The sequence below is a fragment of the Ceratotherium simum genome, chromosome 25 (genome assembly GCF_057802395.1).
Source record: "Ceratotherium simum simum isolate JZ-2026a chromosome 25, ASM5780239v1, whole genome shotgun sequence".
In the NCBI taxonomy this organism is placed as follows: Eukaryota; Metazoa; Chordata; class Mammalia; order Perissodactyla; family Rhinocerotidae; genus Ceratotherium; species Ceratotherium simum.
Window position 1 is genome coordinate 39069077 of NC_141924.1, and position 13642 is coordinate 39082718.

A 13642-nucleotide genomic window follows, 5' to 3' on the forward strand; every position below is an offset into this window, starting at 1 on the left:
AAGAAAAATGAAACACTTTATCCAGACCAGAAAAACTCTGCATATATATGTTACCTCGGACATGAATTTATAATATATTATCACAAAATCTCTCACAGTCATTTATGGCTATAGCTTTTTGTCTTTTGCAGAACATATTTTTTTGAAAGTGATGAGCTGAAGTACTTACTATTCTAAAGTGAGATAGCTGCCCAGTATTGCTCTTAAATTAACTGACTATGGAGGAGAAGAAAGTTCATACAAACTATGAGAAGTCAGACAACTTATATAAATTAATAACAAATATATTAGAACTTTAAGCAATGTTTTTTGAGTGATACCTTTATATGTGTTTCCTGTTTATTTTCATAATTTCTCTTACATTTTATATTGAAGTTATTTTTATTGGTACAAATTTCCTATTTTAAAAAATGATAAGTAAAGATGTTAGGAATATTAATATTCTACTGTGTACAGATTTATTCAACTTGTTTTATTGGAAAGCAAGTCCTAGATAGCTGGTAGGCTGAGGAAGATTATTTGTCTATGTTACGTAATAACTGGACCCAAATACTTTTGGCAACTTTCATGGAAAGCTCAGAAATTGCCTTTTTTTCAGAGCTCATCAAAGAGTTCACAGGTATGTTGACAGGAAAACCATTTTACCCACCTAGAAGCTTTCTCTCTTTGGTCTTAATTTTCTTTCTGTTGCATGTAAGATGTAAAAAATATGCCTTAAATTTCCTAGGACGTTGTGATACCAATTTGTATGGACATTTATGTTTTTGTTTTTGTGAAAATTTAAAGAGCTTGCCACTGCTGTTCCAGAGCTGAGGTCAAAGAATATGCATTTTCCAAAATGACCATTTCACAAAATATGGTTTCACATGGTTTCTCTGAATGAATGTGTTAGAGGAGGCATGTGCAGGGTGTTCCATTGCACGTCAAGCTTTCCTTTATAATGATTGTGCAATAAAACAGGAAACTCTCTGACTTGCCTAATTCCTAAGATAGAATTTCTGCTTCATATTTTGTTATACTGAATACATTTTATGAGTTGTAGTAAAAGTTTTATTTTTCTAAGAATGAGTCTATTATGCTTGTATAGAAAATTTAAAATAATATCCCCATGGCTTTTTGTTGGATTATTTAAATTCCATATTTTCCCAGTGCCTCCACTATATCCAGGGTGCAAATGGGCTACTTCAAACATTATATTTAAATCAATGTTGTTTTTCTAATGATTTCTGGTAATAATGGTGAACCAATCCAGTTCATTTTTTTCCTCAGAGCAACATTTATAAACATGTGTCCAAATAAATGTTTTTATTGAAAGAGGCTGAATTGGCACAAACTCAACATTTATTTTGCCAGTTTAAATAGAGGAGGAGGAAGTACTGTGACAAGTGGAGAAGAGTGATAAAATTCTTTTATGCTTTCTCATGTTCTGATTATTGGCACGTGCATATTTACAAAAATAATGATTATTATTACGGGAATGTACAAATTTCTTCTTGCCCCTTAATTTGGGGCAACCTAATTTGTTGAGGAAATTGAAGATCAGAACCTGCTAGTAATTTTGGCTAACCTCTGTATGAGAACTAGAATCCAGATATTCTGACCCTCAAACCAGTGCTTTCTTCAAGCTGCTGCCTCTCCAGAAGTCATCTGTACTTCTTCTTGAGCTCTGACAGCAGGCTTATAAGGCTGTACGAGAATCTGAGTGCCGTTTAGTAAACTATTGCTCCTATTTGTAAAACAACCCAGGAGTGGCTTGAGGTAGAGAATGTTTTTTAACAAGCTGCCTGATTTTCTCTCGGGGTATACTAGAGGCTGGGAAAATGCGGTCCTGCATGTTTCAGAGTGGCTCATTTTCAAGAGACAGACTTACTGGTCAGCTGTTAGAACTGCCCTCAGCCTGATCATGCTTTTGGACGCAGTGAGTACGTTTGTCACGGTGAAATGGAAAAGGACACCGAGTCTTTCTCGTATCTGAGCTTCTGCACTTCTGAAATGATGCTCTTGTTTTATTCCATGGCTTTCTTTGGATTGAAATGTATCCATTAACATTTGTGTGCTTTTCTTTTCCATCCATCCTTCTCCATCTCATGAAAAGCACATCGGGGTAAGTTGAATCACAGTGGCTGCTGAACATGTTTATTTTCAGCACCATCCTCTGTTGCTTTATCTTGAGTATTTCTCTTTTCAGTTGTAACGCGAGCTGCACTGCCTCTGACCTAAAATGAAAATTGTGAAGTGTATTCATTTCCACACCAAGAAAAGAATCATTGGTTCAGAGAAATGTTCACATTCAAATGAATTATGTCAGCCTTTTAGGCACTTCTGTTTCTTCGGTTCTATAAGACACATGTCAAAGGACGTTCCAGATGTCACTTCCCCTAGTTCTCATCATTCTCTAGGACTCAGTGGGCCTCGTGAGGCTGAAGAAATAGTGCAGGCCACTTGGGTACTTGTGACTGTGCCGCATGACTGGGTCAGCCTGTGCATTCCCCAGCGCTTTGTGGCACTCCACCAGCGCTATAGTCAAGAGACAAACTTATTTGTCGATTACTAGAACTTGCACATAGATGAAAAGAGTTAAATGCTGGGTCTTATCCAGTAGAACTTTTACACATAGATTCCAAAGTTGTCATTGGTTTTGCGTTTTATTTCCATTGTTTCCTGTACTACTGGTTAATTTTTAAAGCTTTAAAAATCTCTACTGCTCAGATTACAGTTTCAAATTTCAAATCCTACTCTTTGAACTAAAATTAAAATATGTTATCTCTTCCTAAAACTAATTGGGCGTCAAAGTAAAACAACTTATGCATAATATTTACTTTAGTGTAAACTTTTGCATTGGTAACATAGTGAGCTATTTAAAACACTTTAGGTGGGGAGAGATATTGCTTTTAAATTTAAAGCAAAAAATTGGGGGAGGGGAAAAAATGGCTCCAATGACATGCAATTATCTAAGAAGCTGTGGAGAGTGTCACTAATTGGTTATGTGAATATTTGATATACCAAAACAAGGCCTTGTGCTTGGTAATATTAGTTCATTAGAATGTTCTATTTTTTTTCCTACTCTAATTTTAAGTTACAATTACTACTGCTAATTATTTAGCAATGCAGTATTTACTTCAGCTAGGATAATTTATATTAAGGAAAGCTCTAGTAAGTGTTCTTAAAAAATGCAAGGCAAGCTATGGTTAGAATACTGTTCACCTATGCTGGCCAAATGCAAGTTGTAAACTCTTACTTTTTTAAAATAATAAACATTCTAACATTGAATTTTTAAAGCATTATTTTCATCTCATCAGGTAATATTGGTCTTCTACTTTCTAATGATTTTTAAATTTCACAAAGAATATAATCCCAAGAAGTGAAACTTCATTTCCCCATCCCTTTTTGAAAGAAATATTGAAAAATAATGAATGCATAATGCATTGTCATTTATAGGTTAAGGAATTGATATAATTGCCTTAATTCTAAAATTCAATTTCTTGTTATCTTGTACAGACTCCTGGAACCTAAACATTTTAGGACCTCAAAATCATTTTCCTAGTACAGTTGCTAAAAGGAGGCTTAGGAGGTTAAAGTGTCAGGACAAGATAGTGCAAACATAGTGAAGACATGGGAAGATTTGAGGTGGAAAGAGCATTGAAGCAGAAGACAAGAGTTTAAGCCCCAACTCTCCTATTTGTTTGCTGCATACCGTTGAGGGACTGACATATTCTCTGCACTTACTAATGTTACTGTCAACTTCCTGCTCCTCAAAAGAGTATGAGAAAATACATATAACTTCAGAAGCATGGGAACTATAGACTTCAAGTCTAAGTTAAAGAGGGCTTAAAATTAGATGAAGCACTAAAGCAATCTAGTCTAAATGGTATCCAAATAACCTGAAAAATTACCAGTGTTTCTCCAGTAAGTCCCCAGTTTATTATCAGCAACTGTCTGGAGAGAGCAGACCACAGTGTCTTGCAAAAGTGAAATTGTTATGTGAAAAGTAATACAAGCCCCTCTGGTTCTCAGTAACAGCATGAGTAAGTCTATTGCTCCATCACATTTGTGCATGTGTGTATGCTTATACCTTTTTAATGGTTTTAAAAGTGATTAAATTCAAAATAAAGTGAGGAAAGAAATTATAGAAATCCCAACTCTAATTCAAAAATAAATTAAATTTCTTTTTTGAGACTATACCTCCCATCTCAGAGCAGCTTGAAGAAGAAAGGTTTCAATCTGAAGGAAATTTCTTTTTAATGCCATCAAATTATTTCACTTCTAAACAACGCAGCATGTGTTCTTGGAATCTAAATAGAACAGTACTTAAATGTGTAACAGATTTTTGTACGCACTTCATGTGAAAATGTGCCATAATAGGACACACAAACATGCATACATTTGCATTTGCACACACACAAAATCACAGTATGCTGCACTTTCAAAATCAAGTCAACCTTGTTAATATTGAATTTGAAACTCTTAATTGTATGGAGCTAAATATGTATATTTAGGCAATCAGTGTTCTGAAGCAACTGATTGGGATTTGTGACATATTTCTGTTTAGAAGAATTATGTTAATTAAGATATACATTTCCAGCCGGCAGAGGTTAAAAAAAATTGGGTGGCACCATATTTTGTTCATATTTCCTGACCAGAATTTAAAACAGTTTCTCAAATATGTAATTTTGATTTTCATAGTATTGATCAACAAGTATAGATTCCTGAATAATAGGATTATAGCCCATTGTCTGGCTAAAATTTGAGGATGTCATATCCTATTTACCCTCCCAACTGTTGAATTTTTATGGAACAAGACACATTTTACAATTAATAATGGTGTGAAGTCTATGTAAATTTACTGCTAGTATTATGTAAGGAAGATTTATTCTCTTTGCTACACTGTTAAGAAGTAAATTCAATTGTCAAATTATTTTGACTTATATTTTATTCTTGGTTCTTATTGAGCCACATATTTATTTCATCTGGTTATATTAATAACTAAATACTTGTCATGTGCCACAGTAAATAAATAAGTCCTAAAGATAAATTCTTCAGCCAGAGAATTACTTTGTATTGCAGTTACACAAAATCGATTGAACTGAAACAAATTACAACAAATTCAGCTTTTCCATCCCAGTTAGATAAATGAGACTAACTTCCTTGCTCAGGCCGAGATACATAACCTGATATTAGCAGGGAATAACAAGAAAAGAAAAGTCATAGCTTTTTCGTTCTCTTATAATGTTGAGCATTCAAATGTGTGACAGTGAGTGTGTAGAGACTATATATATATTAACCAGGAGGTCGGATGAATATATGCCACTTCTAAATATAAATGGACCACAAGAAAAGAAAGCAAAGTGATGACAATCATTTCATTTAATACTAAATGAAGTGGATGCTATTATCCTCCTATCTCAGTTATGAAAAGTTCAGAGAGGTTAATTAGCTAAAGGGTGGGAGTGAAGAGAGCTGACTCTGTGGCCAGATTGTTGGGGCTCAAATTCTGGCTCTGCCACTCACTGGCTCTGTGACTGCAGGCGGCCTCTGTTCTTCAGTGTCCTCACCCGATGGGTGTCAATGTGTATTTTCTTGGATCGTTGTGAAGATTAAATGAGTTAGGATAGTACTTCACACATAGTAAGTGATAAATGCATGTTAGCTATTATTATCTGGAATCCAAACCCTAATTTGTCTACATCCAGAACCTTTACTCTTTCAAACCATGACATTATATCTCAGAAGAATATGAAGTGGTTCGTATGAACAAGAGAGCACATTAGATAAATCTCTATTATAGTACTTACTGTGTTAAATTGTGATACAATTTATTTAATTACATTTAAATTTTTTAAAAATTTTCAATGACAGTTATAATGAGTACAATAACTGGAGTATATACAACTTATACTATTTGTGTAGAGGAGGGAATTCTGCCTGGGAGAGCTCTGGCAATCTTAACAGGAAGGATAAAGCATGAGCTGTGTCTGAAGGATAAGTGTGAGTTTGCCGTAATTATGATGCAAAGAAGGAAGCTCCAGGAAGAAGAAAAAGGCATATACAAAGTCCCGGAGGGTGAAATGGGATGAGGTATTTGGGGAATGACAAGTATTTCGGTACCGATTGAGCAAAAGAAGCTGGGGAGACTGCCAGGAGCAGATCACTAAGGGTCTTTTTAGTCATGCTAAGATATTTGACCTTTACTTTTAGGACAACGAGGAGGTGTTTAAGCAGGCAAGCCTTATAAAAATATTTGTGTTTAGGAAAGTCTCACTGGAAGTTGAAAAAAGGATGGGAGAGAAGGGGTACCAAATGAGAAACAGGGAGGCTCTGGCAGTCTATTGCCATGATGCACAAATGATGAGGGTTTGAACAAAAGCTTTGGTAGTAGTCAGTCAATTTACAAAATATCTTAGATAATGTTAGAGAGTGCACTTTTATCTCATTCTGAGCAGCCAATCTGGCTCACAGCTAAGCAAAGTTCTTATTCCTTTTTAAGGTGCATAAATAGTTGGATGTTAACAAAAACCTAGACTACTTAAAAATCTCCCTATGATCAAGGATCCTAGATGGTTGTCAACACTGAGAGTTTTGTAGATTACAATATAGCAATCATTCCAAAGATATTCTTGGCTAGATCATGCAAATTAAAATGCATGGTGCAGTGGAAGAACAAGCTCATCTCCAGAACTTTAGAGCCTCGAGAGGGAGAAGGGGCCCATGCATATGGCCCTAATCACCAGTCTCTGTGAGTGATGCTGGCGCTCTAAGTTTCCAGATTTTAAAGGATGAAAGAGTCACTAGGATGGACTAGAATGATCACAAATAAAAGGAAGGGTCATGATTTAGGCAAACAGTAAGATTTTGACAGTTGAAGAAGAAGGGAAAGAACTTACCAGCTCTAGAAAATGGTACTTGCAAAGATGGAAATAGTCACGCGCAAGTTATTTGCCAAAGAACAGTGCTATGATAAATGGCTATTTCCTTTGTGTGAGTCACTGTATAATCACATTACATATATTTCCTCATTTAACTCTCATATCAAGCCTCTGAGGTAGGTACTGTTATCAACTTCATTTCTTAGATGAGGAAACTGAGGCACAGAGAGGTAAAGTGACTTGTCTATGGATGCACAGCTGAGAAAGTGAGGCACCAGGAATCAAGCCCAAGCATTCTGACTTTAGAGGCCACTGTATCACCTGCTCTGCTGTGGCGGCAGGTTTTTTCATCGCAGGGTATTGGAAGGGTATGGACTCTAGAGAGAAGGACCAATTAAAAGGCTGAGGAAATAGTAGGCAGTGAAAATAGAAAGTAAAAGAAGATGAAATAGAAAGTGTGAAGGGAAATTGACAGACATTAAATGGAAGGTGACTGGAGTGGCCATCCTGAGTGACAGACGGAATGGTACTGTATGGTATTTAGAGAGTCTTACACAAATTGGCAGTCCCAAAATAGCACCCTAGGCTACATGGTCTGAGAATAAAGTCTCTTTTCACTGACAGAGATGAACCATCACATTGGGAAGAATGTGGGGGAGGAGATTTTACCACCCCAGAGTCTGTGACCTTTTTGAGTAACTAATGAATTTTATTTCTCAGAGTTTAACATTTTATGGAATTTGTTGATTTACAAGTTGTGCTCCCTACTATAAAGTCATGAGAACAGGGCCTTTGTGTGCCCTGGGACTAACCAAGTTGTTAGGCAGTTGGTCATCTGATTTTTTTATAGACCTACTATGTGCCAGGTTTTGTCTTTAGCAAACAAAGAATAAAACCGACCAAATCTCTGATTCAATAAAATGTTAAAGACATTCTAGGCAAGAGTGCTTAGTACTGTGGGGCCTATAAAAGGAAGTAGTAAATATTGCCTCCAGGGCAAGGGAAGGATGGCTTCAGAGAGGAAGTATGTTTGTTGTGTCTTGAAAATCAAGACAAAGAATGGGGAGATAAGACAGGGAGGCAATGGGACATTGTTTAACATGGCAGCAACATACTTACAAAGTGAAGAGAGAGAGCTGAATTCCTCTCCTCGTACTCCACCAATTAGGTCACAATCACAGTAGTTGAAGAGAGACATGAAACCTAAAAAGGAGGAGCCAAACATTTCCATTTGGATTGAGTCATTGACACAAAGTCATACTTGTTTAAATTAGTCTGGATTAGGAGTTAGAAACTACGAGCCTGGCAATGCTCTTGATTTATTTACATTTTTTAGACTTTCTTGATCCTTTATCTAGAAATCCTTTGGTCTAGTTATTAGTAGGGTGCCCATACTTTGTTCCTGTCCTCAGATCAGGCATAGTAAGCACGGACTTCCCTCTGCATGTTTATGTACAGACGTGCAAATTACTCACACACCTGAGTGTTCATCACTTCACATGGAGGGGCTTCCTAACGTGTCGCTTTCAAGGTACAATAACTCATGGGCACCCATGTCAAGAGAGTCTGAGGCCACTGGAGGATCTGGCAGCATTCTTCATTGGAGATGAGAATGTGTTTCTCGAAAATACTCAACAACTCAGAATTTTTTCTGATTCAAAATGACCTTCTCTTACAATTTGTAAGGTAGTCTTTCTTTTTTTTTTTTTAAGTTTCCCACAGGCAATGACAATCCTGTGCCTGAGACTGCCTCTAAAAGGAAGTGCTGCTAATGTCCTCTAAAATCTAGTCTAAAACTTAAAACAAAAATACGTGCCCATAACTATATGATGTATAAGTATATAAATGATGTATAAGTGATCCTCTGGGAAAGGATGATTGACTATTAGATTGCCTGGGGGAAAAAAAACAAAAATGTTTCTTCAGCCTGAATAGAAAGACAGTAATTTTCAGATTCACATTTGTACTAGAGAAAGTGACCATGGTGTCACTTGACTTTTGGAAAGGTTGAATCTGGAGTACAGAGAGAATGCATACCTTTCCCTTTCCACACTTGGACTAGTCAAACAGGGAATACCAGCATATCCAAAATGCCTGTTTGTGCCAAATCACTTTTTTATTTAGCATTTCCTGAGCAGTTCAGGTCCAAAATATCTGATGAGAACAAGCATGCCCCCATACAATTAATGCCACCCTTAATAATCCATTAGCAAATCATCATGTATTAAACTCAGTGATTTCCAATTATTACGGTATTGCCCATAATACTTTATTTTTCTTTATAATGCTTTATTTTTCTACCATTGCTTCTCTCTTAAGCCAATATGCCCAGATATATGTCTCTTATAAATTATGTGTAGTGCAGATTTTTTTTATAATTGAGACGAATTACATGTAATATTGCTTTGAGAATTTCAATGCATTTCTTTACACAGTTGATACTGCCCTTGGGTTAAGGAAAAGCTAGTCTGGAGCCCTGGTGTAATAGCCGGGCATCCACTCTGATCTGGCCTGTTTCTCCACAGCTTCAAATGGGTCAGCTCATGGCCTCTACGGGGAGCTAGCCCTGCCAGCCGTGGACCAAAGGGCGGAATCCACTAGACTTGAGCTCCCTTATTCCATTATCTTTGCACACTCTGACTAAAGTTATTATGTTATGGGAGTTTGTGATTGAAACATAACAAAGAAAACTTTTTCAAGGGCCAGATTGACCAATGATTTCCCAAATGGTTATAGTATTAAATTTTTGTTCTTAAAGAGAATACAACTGTTTGAGCACATTGGATTGCCTCTTAACCAGATTCCTTCAAGGATCCCAAATGAGATCAAACTCTTGGAATCGTCTGGAATCAGTGCTGTTCTGACAAAGTAGCTAAAGAAAAAAAGAAAAAGGACCAAAAAAAAATACATTATGGGACATAATTTACTAAAACAAGAAGCACCTAAATGTAAGCACTGGCTGCCACGTTCAACCTTCACGGCTACTCACTGAGCACCTCTTCTGTGCCTGACCTTTTTCTAGATTCTTCAGATTCACCTCTGAACAGAATATGTGAAAACATGGGTCTTCCTTGAGCTTATTTTCTATTGGGAAATGACGGACTGAGGAGTAAATGACGCTCAGTGTTAGAAGATAAGTGCCATGGAAAAAATAAAGCAAGGAATGGGGATAGGAAACGTCTGGTGGGAGTTATGGGAGGATGAGGAGGAGACATTCAGAGAAGCTGACATTTGAGTAAAGATTTAAAGTCAGTGAGGGAGTAAGCCATGTGGAGATAGAGGGGACGAGCATTCCAGACAGAGGGAACAGCAGTTGCAAAGGTTCTGATGCAGGAAGAGGCCTCGTCTGTTTCCAGGAAACAGCAAGGAGACCGGTGTTGCTGGGTGAGATGGGAGTTGAGTCAGAGTGATAAACTGGATAGAGTGGATCCTGACAGCTGCTTCGTCCTTTATTCTCAGTGAGACAGGGAATAATTAGAGAGTTATGAGCAGAGAAGTTATATTAGCTGACTGAAGTTTTAACAGGCTCACTCCAGCTTGTGTGGTGCATTTTTTATTAGGGTATTAGTCAGAAGTTTCACAATTAAAATGTTCTAACTTTTACAAATGGCTTTTGTACAAATCATATAATTTACTTATGAAAATGTTACATGCTTCCTAGGTATTAAGTGCACATTTACTTGCTTTTTTACTAAATGTAGCAAAAACCAATTATAAATGTATACTTGTTTCTCTCCCTTTAATGCCATTCACCTGTTACATAACTGGAAGTGTTCCTTTCCCTAATGGATATAACATTACAACTCTTAGTATTGCTTTTCAGCTCTATGGAGGCCTGCTCTCAATTTTCTTACACACATTCCACACTCAATCCCGCCTCTGCCCCTCCACTCTTACTGCTTATGCTGCTTGGAACTCCGTCCTCACCTCTTTCCTACCTTCCCTTCAAGGCCAGCTCAGTTACCACAAAACCTTCACCAATTGTTTGCATTGCTGTTAATTCCTTTTCCAAAATCCTCACACTCAGAATGTGCATCTATTTGTGTACATGTTGTACTCTGTTTTCAGATAGTTTCATGTGTTTGCTTTTTCTATCTAACCAGGGATCTCTTAGAAAGCTGGGTCCATGTCTGTATTTCCACAGGGCTCAGCTCCAACAGGTACTCAATAAGTACCTGATGGTTGGTTGTTTGACCCTCAGCCCATTTCTATCAATGTATACATCACAGTGAGACGAGGTCATTCGAGTGTGGTTTGCAATGAAGGAATGTCATTGGCAAGCCTGAATGGGTGATGATAGAGCAAGTCCAGTGAGGAAGCCTCTCTAGTTTTCACTTTGGATCCAGGGCAGCAGTGTTGCTGTTCACTTTTCCAGGTGCTGAATAGCTTACCTGCAGAACTTTCCCAAGCTTTCCTTGCTATCCCCTCAAATAAACAGCAGTTAATTTACATGTCTCTTCAATTGCTATAACTTCAGGTTTTTTGCTTGGCCTTCTTCTCTTTTGCACTGCATTTTTGTTGGTAGCATTTGTTGGGAAAGTTCTCCTGTTGAAAGACATTTTTGATCATATATTTTAACATGGTATAGTCCACCACAATGAGCCATTAATTAATTGATAGTAGAAAATCATCAAATGCTTCATGCGGGAGTTCATATATGATCTTAATGATAGATTCCTAAGCATGAAAGATACACATCCAAATAAAGCAATTAATATACTACATTTTTGTCATTTGTATGTAAGATCAAAGCATACTAAGGAACAGAGAATATATTTTCCAGTATAGTCCTAGCCAGGCATATATCAATTTGAATTTCAATGAAAACACTTGCTATGTCATACTTGCTATGTCAATAATGAATGATCTCAAATTGGTTTTGTAAATAGATCAGTAATAGGGACAATGATTAAAGATGAATTTGTCAAGGCTCTAAACATTTTTTTTATCAGAAACAATCATTTGTTGTCATTGAGGTGTTTCACTTTCATTACAAACAGTAGTGATTATAATGAAAATAAGTGTACTATTGAATTTCACTCCTTACATTGCTTTGTGGTGATGAAAGTCAATTTCTCCTCAAATGAGAAGTAATTTTGTAGTCTAGATGAAGAGATAACTCCTATGATAGCTTCCTGGGCCCAGAAAGTATACAAAAATCAAGCACATCACTTGAATAGGGCTAAAATGACCAAATTTATCTTCTGTCTCTATATATAGGCATTTTCTCTACCACTGAAATAGTAAGAAGAAGCGAGTAAGGCAGACAGAAGGCGCCACATTTTAGATCCCATAATATAATCTTGAATATGTGTATGTGGGTCATTTTCTTGTCAAAGGGATAAGATATTTGCTGATAATATAATTCAGTTTCTTAGTCCATTAACATTTAATGTTTGAATTTTAGTGAACAAATGTTGGGGAAAATTATTTTTAGATGTCAATGTCTCACTCCTAATAAAATCAATGGGTGATTTGCATGTATTACTCAAAGGAAGAAGGAATTCTGTTATCCTGTATTATCTCATCAAAAGCTTGTAAAGGATTAATTTGTTTTAAATATTGTCATTAAAAATAATCACAGCCATCTTTTTCATATTACCTGACTAATAACCTTTGCTATATACTTCAGGCATGAACTTCTAGAAGAAGCTCGGAGAAAGGGATTACCTTTTGCTCAATGGGATGGGCCCACTGTGGTCGCATGGCTAGAGGTAAGAGAATTAAACCAGAAGGCCCTTAAATCAATCACTACTAATTTGATAGTTTTTTTAGAGACAAGTGAAGACAAGTTCCTGAAGTCATAGCTTTCCAGTTGCCCGAAATAGCTCATAAAGGGAGTATTTGCTTCTTTTGGGGACACATGAGTATTTTGATTTTACTCTGATGCTTGCTTATGATTGTGGCAGAAGGAAGCACCCGATAGGATAAAAGAAAGTTTGTCTAAATTCCACCCTTTTCATGTCTAGAGTAAGAAAAGAAATAATTATTGAACCACATTTCTGTTGTTACAAGAAAACATCTATTCCAGTCCGTCAGTCCAGGGTCCTTCCTCATCAGCAGGTTACAGAGGATAACCATCTCCATAGTTAACACTCTGTGTTATCCAAGATATTACTGCCACCTAATTGCATAGAGTACCATTCCTGTGCTTATAGTATAATTCCTGAACCTAATTCTCTAAAGCCTAGAGGCCATCTAGGTTTAGACACTTGGAATGAAGCAAGAGAAGATGTATCCCCGTGTTCTCTTCTATGTCTAAACCGAATGTTTTAATGAAACAAGAACTACATTCGGCATTTCCTGCACAACACAGGGGTCTAGAAAAGTAATACCTGAGCAGGGTGGAGGGGGGCAGGAGCCAACTGGGACAGTGAAGGAAATACATACTTGACCACAAAGGACACCTTCATACCAATTATCGGTAGTGTTCACTGCCCCTTCCATTCAGTTTCCTAATGTTGCCTGCTAGGATATGCCAATGTCAGGGCAAAGAATAAGACAGGCTTTCTTGCCTCGCAGAGGCGATTAGAACCCATTGTTTTAAATGGTTAGGGATTATAAAATCGCCCCCTTCATTATCATATCATATCTGGAGCTAACAAATTAATCAATAAGGAAAAGTAAAACCCATTTTAGTTTAAAATATAGTCTTTTATATATATAAATATAAAAACATGCTTTACGTTTATCTTGGACTGAATGAAAGAAGCCTGTGTCTTGCTTTACTTTATTCTCTCCTACCAGTCAGGGAATTTTTAGCTTGTTAGTGATCAGAG

The 13642-nt window shown here is 36.8% G+C and overlaps 1 protein-coding gene across 3 annotated transcripts in view; it reads left to right on the forward strand.

Moving 5' to 3' along the window:
• Positions 1-13642, forward strand: part of PPFIA2 (PPFI scaffold protein A2) — a 466644-nt gene that overhangs the window by 413196 nt on the left and 39806 nt on the right. For all 3 annotated transcript variants that reach the window (XM_014796194.2, XM_087449132.1, XM_087449134.1), the window contains one exon: positions 12496-12577. In XM_014796194.2, coding sequence (XP_014651680.1) covers positions 12496-12577 — 82 coding nt within the window. The remainder of the gene's footprint in view (positions 1-12495; positions 12578-13642) is intronic.